Here is a 17,406-nt window from a genome sequence, read left to right as displayed (position 1 = left end):
TCAGGGTACGGGACCCCCCTGGATTCCTTGGTCCCGTCGTTATCAAGCAAAACAGACCTTCACAGCGACTTGTGTTCTGGGAATTGTCTAGTAGGATCTGGATATCATGTCAAATTTATGCCAAAGTGAGTTTTGCTACTAAACCTCCCTATTCTACCGTATCAGAGCCAGTGGAAGATGCGTCTCCCTGGACTCCAGCCCCGGCCTCCTCCTTGGTGATGAGCTTCTTCTCCTTTTCCTTCTTCTTCCGCTTCAGCTTCTTTTCCCTGTTCAGCCGCTTCTTCTTCTCCCTCAGATGCTCCTCCTTGGACACCTTCTTCTTCTCCAGCACCTCCTCTCTCTCCCTCCTGGCCTTCTCCTTAGTCCTCAACGCTATCCTCCGCTTCTTCCCGGGCCGCTTCCTCCTCCGCGGGTCCTCTGCAGGGCACTGGACCTTCCCGTCACTAACCTGGACCTCCGCGGACGCATTGCCGGGCCGTCTCCCGGACTTGACCGTGATATGCGTGACCTTCCAGGGAACCTCCAGCCCCCAGGCCCTCTGCCCAGCCGCTCTCAGCACGTCGCCGTAGCCGACCGCGGCACGCCGGAACCTCGAACACTCTTCCGGACTCAGCTCCCCCCTCAAGTAGAAAGAGGCCGGCCTCGCCGAGGCAATACCCCCCTCCCCTCCCCCGTCGGCCCCATCCTCCTCGGGGTCGAGGACAACCGTAGCGGCGCCGCCGGTGGAAAAGAGGCGGAACTCAAAGGCACCACCGCCACCATCAGCCTCCCGCGCATCTGCAGCGTCGTCGTCGCCGTTCGGCCCACCCCCGCCGGACGGACTCTCGCCCGCGGAGCTGGCCCCGAACAAGTCCATGGAAAACATGTCGGCCAGGCGCTCGCCGAGCCTCGAGCGGGCGGCTGCGTCTCGGTCCGCCACAACATCATCCTCGTCCGACGACGGGTCACGCAGATCCTGCCGCCTCACGCTGCGGTCCGATGTTAGTCTCCCCGAGCGGCTTAAAAAAAAAACCCCCGTTCGGTAATCCGCGTGGCGGTGTGCCGGGATAGGTAAAACTTACCGCTTTGCTTCTGGGAGGTCGAACATTATGTTGTTATGGGCGGGTGGGTGGGTAGGTGATGAGATAGGATTTGGTGTTGTGTCCGTGATGCCCGCCAAATTAGAGACTGGCCGCTGTTTTCACGCCTCCGAATGGGGCCTATGATCACTGATCAAGGCGCGGTGAAAAATCAAGACGATTTTGTCTCGAATGCGATCGTTGGTGCGGGCAGCATCGCAGGCAACCTTTTCGAGCTGGAGTCAAATTAATTCAGGCGCGGGCATGCCAGAAGTTTCGCGGCACCTGTTACCAGCCGGCAACTTCGTCGCATCTCATGCCTTTCGCTCCTACCTACCTCGTAATGCCCGCCCAGGCTAATGTTTCACTGTAAACCGTCAGACCTGACCCGGAGGCGCTCGTGCCATCGAGTTGAGACTCAAACTGAAGATGATCATGGGTTTACGCGCAGCCGTGGAACAGATCAAGGCAATACATCGTTTGATGCGCGGTAGAGCCGTCTTCTGTAATCTTGGCGCTCTATACAGCTGCATGTAGATATGTAGATATCAATATATATATACGTAGTGTCTGCTATATACCTAGCTATGTACGGTTCTTGCCCATCGTCCAGTCTTTCGCAGCCACACCCAAGGAAGGTCAGATAGACAAAGTTCCAGCCTGCCTGTAAGAAGCTCGATCTTCCCCAGTAAGCTTTGGGTTTCTTCCTCTCCCTGCAAGCCGTCTGACGGATGGCCGGAAAAGATGCGCAGCGATGACGGCTGGCAGGGAAGAAGAAAGCGACGGCGAGTTGATCAGCCCGTCGAAACTTGTGGCGCCCTGTGCCCGTGCCAGCAGTCTCATGGACCGAAAGAGACAAATTTCCTCCGCACCTCCCTACCTACATCCTGCCACCCACTCATATCAAGGAAACACGGTCATAACATCCGATCCAAGTATAAAAGGAAGAAAAGAAAAGAAACGCGTGGGGAAGGTATATAAGGTTCGTCTCCAATCAATCCGCCCATAAACATATGAAGGTCAACTCCTCTTTCCTGCCTCCGCCCTTGTCCCCCTCCACGACTGGTTATATGTATCGATCGAAACGGAAACGTTCCCAAGAACAGAGTGGTATCGATTCCGGACATGCTTGGCCGGTGAAAAAGATGAATCAAAATCAAAATAAACATGGAAGCCGCCTCAAAAAAATAACCTCGACCGATGAATAATTTTTCTTCATTTTGCGCCAACCCCGCCGGAAGACATCGCTACTTTTCCTGCTCAATGTATCGTTATGCTCGAATCTAGAAGTGAGAAGAAGGAGGATTCGAAGGTTGAAGAGAGAGAGAGAGAAAAAACAGGTGTGTTCTTCTCCCCATCGTAGTGAATCGAAGTCGAAATCGTCCAACCCGGAACTTGCGGGCGGGGGGAAAAGGATTCGGGGGGCGTTATGGATGCCGAAGAGCCGCGCAAAAAGAGAGAAGTAGACTATGGTACAGTTTGGCGCTGCTCCATGGTTGCGCTCTCTCAGAACTTCCCCTCGGTCAAGCGCCAATGGAGAGAGAAGCAGGCATCGCCCCCGCAACGAGGGGTCTGGGTTTCTCGATGGAACAGATCAAGAGGGGGGGGCGGGAGCTGTGAATCTGGCTTCGTTTGCTCATGTCGCGTTCCATGAGTAATGGTTCATGGCCTGGCCCTGATAGACCCCCGGTGCAGAGTGTGGCGGCGGCGGCGGGTGGTGCTGCGCGTCTGGCTTTGAGCCGCCGTGTCCCGTCTTGTAATGGTCGGGGAATGCGTAGGGGCGATGGTCCCCGTTCGTATACGACACACTCGACGCCGTGGGCTCTCCAGCCGTCGTCGTCCAGGATTGTGACGGCGGGAAATAGTCTCTCGGCGGGGGGGCCGCCGTCGGAGTGGCTGAAGGAGGCGCCGAGCCGTTGTCCTGCGCCGTTGTCCCGTATGTGGGCGGCTGCTGGCTTTGGTGGCTCATCTCGGCCGAGTTGTTGTTGACGCCAACGTATGTTGGAGGGCCGTACCGGTACTCGTTCGAGGGCGAGTCGTTCGTGAGCGAACTGGTGCTGTGCACCGACTGGTGGCTCGCATGGCGGGGGCTCTTCGAGGGCCGGGGGCCGTCATCCATGTATCGCGGGACGCTCAGCGAGCTGTCTGCAGTGGCGGAGAGGGGTATTTGTGCCGGGGCTGATGTGCTCTGCGCGTACGTGGCGTATTGAGTGCGTATGGGGGGTTGTTGCTGGTCCTGGGCTGCAAGAGACAGCTGGACTGACGGCACCGATGTCTGGAGCGGCATCTCTTGCGGCTCTGCCGTGAAGTTCTGTGTCCCTGACAGGGGCATCTTCTGGTAAGACTCTGCTGCCAGTGTTGCTGCTGGGTAAGCAGGCCCTGAGGCCGGAATATGTGCCATAGACACCTGGCTGGAATGGTTCCAGTTCGTGGGGTACGAGCTGCAACGGTGTTAGCATTGAGCTCAGCCATCTGTGCGCTCCCGAGTCACCTCGCTCGCCAGAGAATTTCGGGGGCTGGTGCGGGAATTGGCTGTCAAGATCTGGTTTAGGGACGACTCACTTCGATCGCATCGACATTGGGCTCTGGGGGATTTTCGGTGCGCTGAAAGTGAACGCAGTTCGTGGCAGTTCGAGATTCATCGGCCTCGCCTTCGGATCCTGGGCTTTCGCCGACAGTGGCCCTGCAACGATTCCGAGTCCCGTCTCGACGAGAGCCTGGCCCCTCGAGCCGGCGCTAGATCCCAATAATGGGATTTCTTTCCTCGCCTGGAAATTTCGAGGACTCCGTCCCCGGACAACGATCGGGGCGGTGGTGCTCTCTGTGAGGGTGACCTTGGAACCGTTTGTTAGAGTGCCGACGACCTTGAGGTGCAACACAAAGTGTTGCTGGAGCTCTTTTCGCCTCCCGTTGTTCGCCGTCGCGCTAAACCCCTGCTTAGCAAAGTCCGCATCACAATTCTTCGCCATCGTCCTGTACTTACATCCGAAACTGCAGCCGCCGCCAGCCGATCGGATAGACGGCATATTCGCCCTCGGATTCAGAGCCGTCGTTCTGGAAGGGGATGAGAGGGAGCGACGGTGGCTCCTGGTCAGGCGCTTGGCTGACATCGGGAGAGTTCGGCGGCGGCGTCTTCCAAGGGATGACGATCAGGCGCACCGGATGGCCGTCGACAGACTCGACGGCAGAGATGGTCACTTCGGTGGTGCTGACCGGTACCGTCTCCCCCGTCTCGGTGATAACTGAGAGTGGGCTCCGGGGAGTGATCAGGGACCCGCTGATCTGGAAGAGATTCCGCCGGTAACACGTCAGTTCGGGTTGCAGAATGGACCCGTCGCTAGCGCTCGAGGGCATTTCGGAAAGAAAGAACATCCCGTGGAGCTGGGCGGACAGCTCGAGTTGCTGGATTCGGCCGTGCTGGTCGACTATGGTGTGCTTGTCCTGCGATCTCCGGAAGGACAGGAGCTTGTGGTCATTGTTGACGGTGAGCTTGGAGGCATCCTCTCGCAGGTCCTGGACAATCTCGGTGAACGGGGGCTGTTCCGTATGCGAATACGGCCTCTTCAGGTTCGGGTAGCTGTGGTGGGCCTGCAGAGGTGGATGCTGATGTCTATCGTAGCCATCCGCATCGTCCTGGGAGTGGCGGCCGTAGTGGTATGGCGGATAGTCCATGCTGCTGGGATTACTACTCCGGGGTCGCCCGAGATGTGGCGATGCCGACGACGAGTTCGACACGGCCGAGTCCAGGTGGTTAAAGCGGCCAGACATCTGTACCGGGCTGCCATAGTTGGACCAAAGACTGCCATGTTGCGATTCAGTCTTCAAGTCTGCCATGGTCACCGCGTATGTGGCCGTGGTTGACATGGACGCATATCTCTCTCTCCCCCCAAAACAAGCCCAAGGAACCAGTGGCGGAAACCCAATATGCCCCCAGACACAAAAGCTATCGACTCGTCAATGTCGGCGACGGCTGCTGACACTGAAACAGAATGGGCGCAGGTTGTCGGCTCTGCAGTTTGATGGTTGAAACCAAGAGGAGGCTCGAACAGAGTGGGTGAAGGCTGGCCAGCCAAGGTTGCAGCGCGAAGCGTACTTGTATAAAACGATGCGGTGGGTTGTTGAAGGGGGGCGTGTTTTATGAAAGCGCCTCGGCACTGTTTCCTGGGGTGTCAAGGTAGATGGGGCCCGCACCGCCGTTCGACTAACGGGCCTGCAGAAGGGATTGGTCACTGCACAAGGGCCGGTGCAGTGCGGTACATATGTCCAACCGTACAGGGAAGGAGATGGAGAACTCGGGGGCGATCTGGCGGGCTAGGTCCAAGGCCCCTGTTACCTCGTCGAGGATGTGGCGTGGGATAGCTACTCCGTAGGAACCCAGGTTCGAAGGGGGGTAGGTATCTTCCCTCTTTGTACTGACTGTACTGCAGTGTACTCGGAAGGCAGGTGTTAAAGCGTCAGAGTCGGTGGATAAGATGGCAGGTTCGTCAACAGCGGCAATCTCAAGCAATGGCTCCGTATCTCCCCAGTAAGGAGCAGTGGCGATGCCGCAGAATCTCAGATATACAAGAATACGAAACTGATAGAAACCTGGGAACAAGGGCAATCAGGCGAGAAACAAGGAGGGCGTCAGAACATGGGCTTGACAAGGTATACGTAGTAGTAGAGCTACTGGAACGGCCACCACGACATCAGATAGCGTGTACAAAGAAAGATGGGGCATCTCTGGCCAGAGCGCAGTAGCTATCCAACGAGCAGGATGGGAAGATGGGGGATAGAACTGAAGACAGATTGGGCAGTTAAGCAAACACCACCCCCCCCCCCCCCCCAAACAGCTCAAGCTTGACAACGACAAACCCCCATTCGATCCAGGACAGGGCACTGGCAGCCGGCCCATCCCCCATGTCCCATGTCGCAGAACAGGGGCATCTGATTAGTGTAAAAAGCAAGAATCCTCCGAAGGGCCTGGGATGGCTTTTCGACCCGCAATTTTCTAGAAAACCGTTGGATAAACAGGCTGATGGAGAACCAGAAAGGAATGGCGCGGAAGCATGGGTCGAGAAGAAGGGGGTGAGGGGGCGGTTGCGGGCATGGGAAAATCGGTTCACAAGATTTCCTATGTACGGCCGGGGGTGGAGGGGCGGCGACGGGGAAGTACCCAGGAAGCCGTACCCCGGTCAGCTCGGCTGGGCGAGGAGATGGAAACAATTACCTTTCATATCCCTGCACGCCCCTCGCCCAAAAAGGCAGCATCCCCAAAGTCCCAAGCAATAGCAGAGCCGTATTATAGCCTTGCTAAACCTTTTGCGGTCGCCAGAGGTGGAATTCACAAGTGGCAGAAGCTGTAAACGAGATCACCATCTGCACCACGGCATGGCACTGATGCAGTATGCAAGGAGATGGCCGCGATTCAGAGCAGGAGAGCAGGAGAGCAGGAGAGCATGAGGGAAGACGGAGATGATGCACTGAAAAGTGAATGCATCGGGTATCGAGCATGAGAATCGAGAATAAGGTACCTGGTCGACGTCGGGAGGCAAGGAATTGCCAGCTTCCGGGGGTTGGTAACTTGTCTCGCTCGCCCTCTCTTGTCTCTCTCCCTTACCCTCTCTCCTTCTGTCTACCTATACGGATACCGGAGGTATGTCTCATTCGCTCTCGTGCTATTCGCCTCTGCCAGCGAGGAGGGGAAACACAAGGAACAAAAGTTGAGAACTCGAGTGTGACCATTTCAGCGAGAAGGTGACGAGATCAGATCTATAATAGGTATTCTTCTTCTCCCTCTTCTCTTCTCCTTCCTCGTTCGCTCTCGAACCGAAGGTAATTCTGCTGGCACACATACACGTGCTTGTCATCGGCGGCGACAACATGTTTTGGTTTGAGAAGAGATTGCAGTTGACTGCGGAGAACATGGACATGCACGAGGATGCGGAGGCGGCAGGATATTTTCCTAAAAGGAAAGCGGTGACTGCCACGGCCACTCTTAAATACACTCACTTTCGAGGGTAGGTATCTACGAGGTACCTCTGGGTGATCGGCAGCCTGCCTTGACCCTGAGGTTGACTGGCAGGAACCTACCTAGCCACCTGCTCTCTGGGTTGGGTAGGTACAGTACCTTAATTGGAGGCAGCAATTACCATCTCCTCGCTGGTGGTGTGCTGTGATATGCTTGCCACAGCTGTCCATCAGCCCGCGGTGTTGCTGCACCACTCCACCAGTATCGCATCAAGCTCGGCCGCATGGCAGATGAGCGGCGTCTTGTTTAAACGGTGGGTGCATGCAAGGACAGGGGGTCTAATTTTGGACCTTGACTTGGTTAAGACCATCCCCTCCTTGGCCTCTTCGAAATTAATCAATGCATATCAACGGCGACCGAGGCCAGAAACAGTTCGAAAGCTCCGTCCAGCAGAAGAAAGAGAGCTCCTACCCATTTACAACCGTCAGAACGATGATCGAACCTTGAACTCCCTCGATGTCAAGTGTAGTTAATTGGCTGGCCAAGGAGAGTTGGTGATTCGACCACTTGCTCGAGAACTTGTGTGAATTTGCCCTACCTACGTTGTATACCTATCATTTTGGGGGGGCGGATGGCCCATGCACACCTAATTACCTTGGAGTTGAGGTGTGGTGGGTTGTTCCTAAAAAAGAACACGCAACTGCCGTTTTACTCCAGGTGTGTGTGACACCGATTTGAAGGCGCGAACGGAGTAGTGGAGACTGGATTGAAATACATACCTGGCAACCTGGAGAGAAAGAAAAGGAGCAAAAGCACATGGGCAAAATACCTCAACTCCAGAGTGATCAGACCCAAGTTCCACATGCGTGTCGCACATTATTCAACATGAGCCGAGATGATGAACCAAACTTCGGGCCATGCTTGCGCAACGGCCACGTACCGCAGTCCGAGCCAAGGAAATACAAAGAACTGATGGTCGCGAATGGAAGCTTCATTGATCGCGCCGCCACTCAGCACTGACCATTCACTGACCGCTGTCAAATCTCGGCTGCAGTTCCAGGCCGTTATGAAGAACCCCACCCAAGCAAGCCATTGCCGGTGGGTTGTGCCGACAACGACTGTGGACAAACGCTCCGATTGCGTTGGCAAACGTTACAATCGTGATCGCATCGGGCAAAGTCAGGGGCCCTGACGGCGAATTTCTGTGAGAGATCTGCCTCAAGGCGGATGTAACGGTGGCCGTCCGTCACTGCACGTCCAGAGAAATGCCCCCTGAGGAAGGGTTTCGCGCAACAACCCACGCTAGCCGCGCCGTGACCTGGGTCAAATTCCTTTAGTGGGCGCCTCCTGTCGCTCCGTTCCTGGGCTCGGTCTGGTTATCTGGCGCATCCGCTCCAAATCAATACGATTGGCCAGGGAAGTGGCGCTTGTGGTTCGTGCTGAGGGTCCGAACATGAGGTGTGTCGCCCAGGCACTAGCTACGATGCGGTGTCTACCTTAAATTCAAGTTACCTAACCATCAGAGCCTGCCATGGGCATTCGGCAGAGGAGATAGGCAGTGGTAGCCTGTGGCAGGGACGGGGATACACCGGCACCGAGGACAACAACGACGGCGATGAACGTCGTCTTGGGTATCCGCCCACCATAACGGCCATCCACGTATGCATGCGATACAAATATCACGGCTGCAGGCCGAAATTATCTCTTGGCATTAGGTGGCGCCCATGGGGCTTAACGCGGCCGGTTAATGGCTATATGTGCTGGCTAATATAGAAAAGAAGGCAGAGCACATCCCTGCTCCGAGCGGTACCGCTTCTTCCTTTTTTTTGTTTCCTGGAGGGTTCAGCATTCAGAACCACCACAACACCTGCAGCACTACCGCAGTAGTGCTATGTACTGTACTATAGTAAGGATACCATGCTCACAATCCGCATAGATACGATAGATCGTTGATCATCCTCGAAATGTCTTCTGCATACCCGGCCCCCAACCTGTCCTGCCACTGCTACGCAGTCGAAGGCCAGGCGCCACATCTTGATGGTTAACGTTAGTGTGCGGGCACGGATAGGCATTCAACATCGTTAGGGGGAGCCACTAGCGGAACCATTGCCGTCAGCCAACAAGGATTGCTGTAAGCCGTTGTCACCAATAGCTTGCCGGCAGCCGAACTGCTGGCCTCTGCCCAGTCTCCAGATCACGCCAGCCCACTGTTCTTGTCGTTTGCTCCAGCCTCCAAGGGCTTGTCCTGACGCTTCTTCACAATGAGCGAAGGCCGGAACAGTGGAGACGCGCTGGCTGCATCCAGGGGCCGGTTGGTCTAAGCTTATTCAAGAAGGCCCATTTCGAGCGACGATCACCTGTCCCCCCCCCACCTTGGAGTGGTCGTGAAATCGAGAAATTTGCTCGCGGACGCCGCCATGCCGCCCTGGGCCTGAGAGGGACGGAATCGCCGCCGTGCCCTGCTTGCCCGAAAGGGCTAGTTAACTGGGATCTCGCAAGATTGCCTAGGTAGGTAGTCTCAACGTAGAGTACGTTATTCGTAGTGTATGTACTCCGATTACGCGAGCAATGTGAATCATAGGCGGGAAGCTCCTGTGGGCCAGAATACACAGGTGTTTTACACCAAAAGTGAGAGCGACGGATGAAGCCAAAATGCAAAACGCCATCATTTCTTCAAGTACCGCAGTAATCGTTTTACCGGGTACAGGGATGATATTCGGCGAGGGCGTGCTTTATTGTTTACCTATGATTACCTACTACTACTGTTGTAAGTATCGTGGGCACTTCTAGTAGTAATAAGTCACGGTCCCACAAAACCATCACTGGCACGGACTCTTTTTGGATGACCAAACGATCTGTCATGCTCACCCGCGCGGCCCCGTGACTTGCAGCTCCACATGTGGGAATTGCAGCTGCCAGTGCGGCATTCCTCAGCTCATGGTCCAATAGCGCATCACCTGCCATCCCGTGTCAACTCCTCAAGCTTCCCTCCCATGTCAGTACAAGCGCAGGACGTGTGTGTATTGATTGACGTACGAATACGTAGGTACCTAGTCTCTGGAGGAGGGGCCGCTCAAAGAGCCGGGTCTCTGTCGTCCCGTCGTCCCTGGCCCGGCGTGGCGAGATTACACTGCCTATGCGCACACCCATGATCTAAGTATAGGTGAAAAAGAAACGGACGATATCGAGCCGTCCGCCTCCCTTTTTGCCAGAGCCAACCCGATGCAGCCCTATCTCAATCACATATAGCCACCCCAGCTTCAAGTCCAAGGCCCCGGAAACCCACCGCATAACCCCCAATCTAACTGCTACAGAGTCTCCCCCTGATGACGAGACCGGACGGTCTCAGGACGGGTAGAACATATGGATGGAAGCATTCTAGAAAGCTGAAGATGGGGCATTATGCCCATGTGTCCAATATTAAAAGTAATTCAAAACCCGCCGGGAGGGTTCAGGGGAGGCTTAATCCCCAGGTTTTTCACATCAGCAACTTGCCGTCTGCCGTCTGCCGCCCGCCAGGGGGGACTTAGATGGAAGGTAAATGGACAAACACGCAGGAGCCCGCGCCTACCGGGCCCTCCCGAGAATCAGCAGGATTTTGCCCTACTCTTAAATCCTACTGCCCACCATCCCCAGACTATAGGTGCCTAACTAGGCACCCATTTCCGCCTCCAAGGGTCCGGGATAAAAGTATGGACGGATCGTCAGATGAAGGCAACGGAACAGCAAGTCTAGGTAGTTGTAGTGCTTCGCCCAGGATTCCTGGTTGGGCAATCATTATCAGAGCAACGAGTTAACAAGTAAGTACCCCTCTCAACCAAGGCAAGTCGCAAGACAGGGACGCCGTGACGGAACAAGAGGGACAGGCAGAAAACGAACAAGAGGGACAGTCTCGCAACCGGGTTTCTTCCCTTGAAGGCGTCCCTTTGATTTAGCCTGGAAGGGCCGATTCAGCAAAGGTCTACATCTCCCAGCCAATCAGGACTTGCGACTGGAACGGCTGGGGAAAACAAGGTGCGGCTGCACTGATCGTGGCGCAACCAGAATCTCCACTCATTGTCCCACCCTTGTTTGATAAGAAAAGGCAAAAAAAGAGGGAAATAATTCTCCTTCAACGCGTCTCCTCTTCCACTACTAACCAGCAAGGGCCTAGCACCAGCAGCAACCCCCCTGGAACCTCCACCGGGGTTCCAAGAGTTAGCTCCGATACCTGATGGGTTTATGCAACTACCGCATCCAATCTTTGTGCCTGCGACTCGACACACTAACACTGGCCTGCTGGACAGGAGCACCCTCGGCTACGCAGCAGGTCCCTTTTGTTTCCCGTGATCCCGGCCTATCCTCCGTGGTCCGCACATGCCTTCCATTCTGGGCTGTCCTCCCGATGCGAGATCCCTAGACCAGAACAGACCGAGATAGGCCCCGTCAGTTTTGCTTTGACGCGAGCTGAGTCTGACCCACATATTGGCCGGGTGCCAGATAGGTTGGGTAGCGCAAGGAAAGATCGAAGCCCAGCCTGGATGGCAGGAACCTAAGTCAGGAACCGCTGCTGCAGCAGCACACACGCGCCCCCCCCCCCCCCCTCCTCTTCCCCCCGGCTGGCCCGTGGCTCCATGAGGATCATGCAACAACAGATTGAGCCCGAAGTTGGCTTCCCGGATGTTACCCAACTCACCTGGCGCCAGTGGCCCAGTGGCCCCCTGATGCCGATACATGACGTCCTCCCCAGGGACCGTTTGATATCTGCCATAAACGCGAAATACCGCGTGGGACAAAACAGGAGTAGCCTCGTCACTGAACCAAAAGACGTACAGACGCAATCACGCAAGGAAATATCCCGTGGATCTCCATCCACCATCGGCTACCAAATTGAACCGAAGTGGAGTTTTCCTCAGCTGTCACCAAAGATGTCGGGTCCCTCAGGGTTCTTTCTTTTCCCCGTTGGTGAATCTCACCCCACCCATCCCCCCGCCTTAACCCCCCAAGCGAGCCCACTTAGCGTCCTAAAGCACTCGAAGTGCGAGGCGCGCGGTGCGAGAGTGTGAAGAGCAGGCAGAGGGAGATGAGGAGAAGAGTGATATCATCCCCTTCACCGGGAGCTCAGGAAGGTATCAGTCGGCAGTAGAGCAGTCCGGGGGACAGGGTCATGCCGGGTCTCCTCTCCCCTTTCTCCAGGCGCAAAACCAATGCCGGATTGCGATCGTGCCAAACCCAATTCTATCACCAAGGTAAGTCCCGTAGCGCGCCTGAACCCCCCAGCAATCTTTTATTACCGCAGTCATCATTTTAACCTTAGTTCGCTCGCTCGCTGCCTACGACTAGAGAGGCAGCTCGCCCCGATTCCGCACCACCCTGTATGTACAACCAGGGGTTCGGTAGGTACTGTACTGCGTAAGTGAGTAATGTCCCATTCCGCGCCTGGCTCCACCCGAGGCTCCAGGAGAAGAGTCAGAAACCCCCAAGTGAGTGCCTTGACACTGACAGTTTTGACATTGAGGGGGGGAAGAATTATGGAGCTACTTCCTAAATAAAAGGCCCGCGATCAAAGATACCGGGGGTACTGTGGTTTAGTTCACATCCAGGAACCGGCTCTTGAATCGCCGCCATCTTGGGAAGTGTCGCACAGCATATCAATATCTACTAGTTCTTGGGGAACCAACCATGCACAGGGACGGAGTTTAAAAATAAAGAATAAAGCAACCAAGAAGAGAACGCTGCATGGCATCATCATCATGAGTGCTAAACTATGCTATGGCTACTTCCGTGTAATGCTATTTTGTATCTATGTACCCTTGATGTGTGTGCTCCCGCCCGGCGGCTCCCAGAGCCATCTCCGCTGCTGCCCCTGGTGGGTTTCTGCACGCAATGACACACCCCTCCCCACTTAGTCTGAAGATGCAGGAGGGAGGGAGAGGGTCGCTCTGGGGAACGGACGCTGCGAGGTAGAGATGGATTCTACCGGTGAGCGAAAAAAGGCGACGCTGCCTCTCAGGCAAGCAAACCCAACCCTGCAGGGTAGCCCTCCGATCGTCATCCGGGGGCTGGGTGGGAGAGAGCGACGAGGAGAGCGACGAAGAAGGTGGGGTGTGTGTGCGCGAGCCCAAAACCCCACAATTAGGATATCCAGATCGAGCATCGTGGCAGGACAATCATGACCCAATGCGGCCTTTGAGTTGCCATCTTCCGGCGGGATCATCTCATGCTTCCCAGATGACCTGACCGCCCATCTCGCCCCGGTTTGGGTACTAGTGTATCTGATGTAGGACAGCGTAGCACCGTGGCGGTCACGTTGCATATTCTCCGATCCCTTCTTGCGGCATGACTTCCGAGGGCCAGGCCAAGCCGGAGCTATTTCGTGGTGGCGATGCGACGTCAACCTTTTACAGAGGTTGAGAAGCCGGCTGGTTAAAAGGGGGGAGGGGGAGTGGGAGGGTTAGGTCGTGGGGCGTGCGACGTGCGACGTGGTCATTGGAAGTCGTCGCTATCGCTGTCTAGCTCGAGGAGGAGGGCATCCTCCTCGTCGTTGAGCGCGAGCTGCACAAACTGCCTGACCCAGGCGCGCTGCTCTGCATCTAGATCGCCTCCGCCGGGGACGACGTTATCGGCGCCGGGGACCTGCCGTCCATGCGCTGCTACTGCGTCGTTGCGACGCTGCAGATGGTTGCGCGCTTGCTGATTTGCCTGCTGATTTGCCTGCTGATTTGCCTGTTGATTTTGCCGGGGAGGCCTAGCGTTTCCTCCTCCCCGGCGGCGAGCAGCACCTATCCCCCCTCCCGCTGCTGCTCCCATTCGGATTCCACCTCCTCCTCCTCCTCCTCCTCCTCCTCCCCCTCCGCCTCGCCCACCCCGCCCGACCTGGTCGCGTAATTGATGGCGTTGGCCTCGCGCCATATTTACATTACCCTGCGGCCCGACTCGGACAGGCAGCGCCGCCGCGAGCGCTGGGTCGGCCCGGGCGCGAGCGACGCCACGGTCTGCAGCCACTGGCTGGTTGCCCGCGATTCGAAGGACCAGAGGGCCCTCGCGAGCAAAGGCCACCTGTCCGTCGTTCTCCAGCGGGTTTCGGCGCCATAGTTCTTCCTGCGCAGCCCGCCGAGCGGCCTCAGTCTCCTCGTCTTCCTCGGCCTCCTCGATCTCAGGTACGACCTCCGCCGCCACTGCCGGGGCAGCGAGCTGCGCGGGACCCCCTGCGAAGCCGTAGCCCACGTCGTCGCCGTCGCCGTCCTCGAGCTCCCAGAGACGCATGTAGCAGCCCGTCTTCTTGCCGCCAGGCATCTCGTTGAAATGCTGGTAGGGGTTGCCGGGGTCGAGCCAGGCGGAGCAGAGATAGCAAAAGTGCGACTGGCACCGGTAACAGATCATGTGGTTGCATCCGTGCGTCTTCTGGGCTGGGGCAGCGCATGTCGGGCACGGCGTCGTGTGAAGCTTGACGTACTCGAGCGACGCCTGCTCCTCGGCCGTAAGCTCCTCCATGTCTCGCCGCGGGGTGCAGCGGACAAACTCGCCGTGCCACGACATGTTGCACCGGCTGCAGAAGGCAAACCCGCAGTCCTCGCAGATAGCGAGGAGATCCTTCATCGGCTTGTAGGGTTTGGATTTCAGCTCGCCTGTCCCGTTCTCCTCCTCAGCCTCGGATCCCGATTCATCGGATGACTCGACAAGCTCGAGTCCGCTGGGTTTCCTGTGCTTCTTGGACCGCGCCGCGCCATTACACCAAGACCGGGGACAGTAGATTGTGTTCTTGTCGGATTCCAGCTCGGTCTTGTACTTCAACGTCACGTAGCGTTTTACAACTTCTTGATCAAGAGGAATCTGTAGAAGCTCGCTCGGGCTGATGAACGTCTTGGCCTTCTTCCCCTTCCTTGACGCTGATGGTGACTTCAAAGCCGCCTTCTCACGATCCCTGGCACAGTTGGGCTCGAGACACCGTACCGCGGCGATGTCACCTTCCTTGATCGCACTGTTGTAAAAGTCTCGTAGACACTCGGTGCAGAAGACATGTCCACAGTCCAACATCCGGTGGCATACTGAGCCTTTCTTCGGATCTGGAACTTGTTGTTAGCCGTGTTCCGCGAGTATCTCCAAAGGGGGCCAACGGAGCGCAGACATACCTAAACAGACACCACAGTCAAAAGTCCCCTTCTCAAAGGCCGCCCGTTTAGCCCTGATGTCATGATCCAGTATCGTGATCTTGTGCTCCGGATCCACCACCAGGCCACCCGCCTCGTCGATGAGCCCGAACACGCTCTCGGCAGACTGCTGCACGTGGTCGATATAGGTGAAGCCGACGATGTCCCGACCCATCTCTTCCCACAGCCGGGGCCCGTCATCCTCCAGCCTCTTTACGACGTCGGCGGGCAGCCACGGCGGCGACGTGGATATCGACGTTTGCGGCGGGTCGCTGGCGGGGTAGCCGGGGCCGAGAGCTATCTGGAGGCGGATCGAGGGCAGGTGCGAGAGCTCGTGCGAATCGACATTCGCCTGGTTGGCCGGTACGCCGCTGGCCGGCTCGCCCCCATGACCAACGCCGTGAGGGGCTGATGCGCTGGCTGGGGCTTCGGTTGGCGTGGGGAAGAAGACGAGCACGTTCTTCGACGGGTTGACGGGCACGTCGAGGGCGATGGTGTAAGGGTCATCGCTGTTGACTCTCTGGATCTCGGGGAAGATCGCGGAGAGGGAGCTAAGCTCGACGTCGCGCGGGTCGTCGGACTCGTCGTCCATTTGGTTACGCCTATGGCTATGCGGGGAGGGAGGTTGTGGAGATCCCTCGGCAGCGGAGGCTATACGACAGCATATAGATGATGGTGTTGGTCTAGGGGGGAGAGGGTGTTCATGTGGGCCGGATGGGAAGAAGGGGCAGCCTCTTCAAGCTTCGAGGATGGATTGTGCCTGCGACTTGGGGGGCGAGAGAATTGTCGAGGTAGGCAATGATCCGAGGCCATTAGGCATGACTCTTTTCGCCGATGCGGGTACGGACTAGAGGTACATGCATATTGAATGGAAGAAACGGGCAGTTCCCAGTGGGGCGGCTCAGCGGTGCCACTGCAGCCGCTCGACTGAACGGCTTAAGCCGATTGGGTGACATGAATTTAGCACCTGGCAAGCCACGGATCTAGCGATGACGCCCTTTGAAGAATATCTCGCCCTCCAGGAGGAACCACCCACTTCTTTGGCGCAATTCGTACCCAACCGCCTCCTTATAGCGTGTCGAACTGTACCCCCCCTGAGTGTGTGGGCAATGCACCACTGAGTGGAGGATTTTGACGGCTTTGAAGCGACGGTTAAGCAGCAAAGGCTACCTAACAATGGCGGACAATGTGTCCCCTCTAGCCTCGTTCTCTCTCACCCACGTCTACTATGTAATGTCCCAACCGAAGCGCCCTTCTCTTCCCGCTTTTGCCTCCACCAGCTAACCTCCCCACCCGTCGACCCCCATCCCCCCCAAACAGGACCCCTCCGACCCCATCTCCTACCTATGCGCCTTCCTCGCGCTCGTGCCCCAGGCCCTGTGCGTCGTCTACGCCACCCTGATCTGGAGCACGCGCGAGGCCGAGGTGGCGCTCATGTTCGCCGGCCAGCTGGCCTGCGAGGCCGCCAACTTCGCCCTCAAGCGCCTCATCAAGGAGGAGCGCCCGAAGCGCATCCACGGCAAGGGCTACGGCATGCCCAGCAGCCACGCCCAGTTCGCCTTCTTCTGGGCCGTCGCCGTCGCCCTGTTCCTCGTCGTCAGGCACCGCCCGCGGCCGCGGCAGGGCGCAGCCCGCTCCGGTGGGGCTGCTGCGAATGAGACACCCGTCGGCGGAGGAGGAGGAGCAGGAGGGAGTGGGAGCAGGAGCATGAACAAGGGGGGCATTGCTGGCTCCGGACCGGCCACATCGGCCCCGGGCAGCACGGCGGCGTTTCGGGGCGGAGCTCTGGGGCCCCTGACCGCGTGGGATGTGGAGAGATACGCCCACCAGCCGTGGTCGTTGCTGGAGCGAGTCGCGGCCAGCGCTGTCGCGCTCGTGCTGGCCGCGATGGTGGCCTGGAGTCGCGTCTACCTCAACTACCACACCCCCAAGCAGGTCTTGGCCGGCTGCCTGGCCGGCGCCGTGAGCGCCGTCGCGTGGTTCGCGGCCACGTACGTGATGAGGCAGACGGGGCTGCTGGCCCTGGCCCTGGATATGCCCGTGGCGAGGTGGTTCAGGTTGCGCGACCTGGTCACCGAGGAGGATCTCTGCCAGGCGGGTTGGGAGAAGTGGGAGGATAGGAAATTGAGGGCCCTGCAGGCCAAGTCGAAGTAAAAAGAGGAGCCCATGTGGAGAGGAGATATCATACATATCACGTTAAGAGAGAAAGAAACATGCAAACTTGCGTTGGCCATTCAACGAGCTAAGGGCCCATGCATTCATTGAGAGT

The 17,406-nt window shown here is 57.3% G+C and overlaps 4 protein-coding genes across 4 annotated transcripts; 1 reads left to right on the top strand and 3 right to left on the bottom strand.

Moving 5' to 3' along the window:
- Positions 1-98: 98 nt before the first annotated feature.
- Positions 99-1,266, bottom strand: QBC33DRAFT_566739 (uncharacterized protein). The gene is made up of 2 exons (XM_060430464.1): positions 1,062-1,266; positions 99-968 (listed from the first exon to the last, which is right to left on the bottom strand). Exons 1-2 carry the CDS (start codon positions 1,085-1,087, stop codon positions 149-151), a joined length of 846 nt encoding a protein of 281 aa, XP_060286514.1. The 5' UTR covers positions 1,088-1,266; the 3' UTR covers positions 99-148.
- A 1,114-nt stretch (positions 1,267-2,380) lies between these two features.
- On the bottom strand, positions 2,381-5,243 carry QBC33DRAFT_261003 (putative heterokaryon incompatibility protein). The gene is made up of 3 exons (XM_060423103.1): positions 4,042-5,243; positions 3,621-3,983; positions 2,381-3,499 (listed from the first exon to the last, which is right to left on the bottom strand). The coding sequence occupies exons 1-3, from the start codon at positions 4,920-4,922 to the stop codon at positions 2,695-2,697; spliced, it is 2,049 nt and encodes a 682-aa protein (XP_060286513.1). The 5' UTR covers positions 4,923-5,243; the 3' UTR covers positions 2,381-2,694.
- An 8,230-nt stretch (positions 5,244-13,473) lies between these two features.
- Positions 13,474-15,729, bottom strand: QBC33DRAFT_512068 (uncharacterized protein; the record flags this gene model as incomplete). The annotated part of the gene is made up of 3 exons (XM_060425883.1): positions 13,474-13,713; positions 13,906-15,053; positions 15,120-15,729. The coding sequence occupies 3 exons, from the start codon at positions 15,727-15,729 to the stop codon at positions 13,474-13,476; spliced, it is 1,998 nt and encodes a 665-aa protein (XP_060286512.1).
- A 250-nt stretch (positions 15,730-15,979) lies between these two features.
- QBC33DRAFT_260877 (PAP2-domain-containing protein) lies at positions 15,980-17,400 on the top strand. Its single transcript, XM_060423101.1, has 2 exons — positions 15,980-16,367; positions 16,458-17,400. Exons 1-2 carry the CDS (start codon positions 16,314-16,316, stop codon positions 17,289-17,291), a joined length of 888 nt encoding a protein of 295 aa, XP_060286511.1. The 5' UTR covers positions 15,980-16,313; the 3' UTR covers positions 17,292-17,400.
- The last annotated feature ends 6 nt before the right edge of the window (positions 17,401-17,406 follow it).

The sequence above is a fragment of the Phialemonium atrogriseum genome (genome assembly GCF_030411735.1).
Source record: "Phialemonium atrogriseum strain 8032-3 unplaced genomic scaffold QBC33scaffold_4, whole genome shotgun sequence".
Taxonomy (NCBI): domain Eukaryota; kingdom Fungi; phylum Ascomycota; class Sordariomycetes; order Cephalothecales; family Cephalothecaceae; genus Phialemonium; species Phialemonium atrogriseum.
Note: the sequence above shows the minus strand (reverse complement) of the source record. Positions and strands in the feature narration are given on the sequence as shown.

Excerpts from the sequence above, each read along its gene's own strand:
- QBC33DRAFT_566739 (XM_060430464.1), bottom strand. The coding sequence starts at position 1,087 with ATGTTCGACCTCCCAGAAGCAAAGCG. Across the intron at positions 969-1,061 it reads GACCTCCCAGAAGCAAAGCG|CGTGAGGCGGCAGGATCTGC; the intron begins GTAAGTTTTACC and ends ATCGGACCGCAG.
- QBC33DRAFT_260877 (XM_060423101.1), top strand. The coding sequence starts at position 16,314 with ATGGCGGACAATGTGTCCCCTCTAGCCTCGTTCTCTCTCACCCACGTC. Across the intron at positions 16,368-16,457 it reads CTCTCACCCACGTCTACTAT|GACCCCTCCGACCCCATCTC; the intron begins GTAATGTCCCAA and ends CCCCCCAAACAG.
- QBC33DRAFT_261003 (XM_060423103.1), bottom strand. The coding sequence starts at position 4,922 with ATGTCAACCACGGCCACATACGCGGTGACCATGGCAGACTTGAAGACT. Across the intron at positions 3,984-4,041 it reads CGGCGGCTGCAGTTTCGGAT|CGCGACGGCGAACAACGGGA; the intron begins GTAAGTACAGGA and ends GCAGGGGTTTAG. Across the intron at positions 3,500-3,620 it reads CCAATGTCGATGCGATCGAA|CTCGTACCCCACGAACTGGA; the intron begins GTGAGTCGTCCC and ends ACACCGTTGCAG.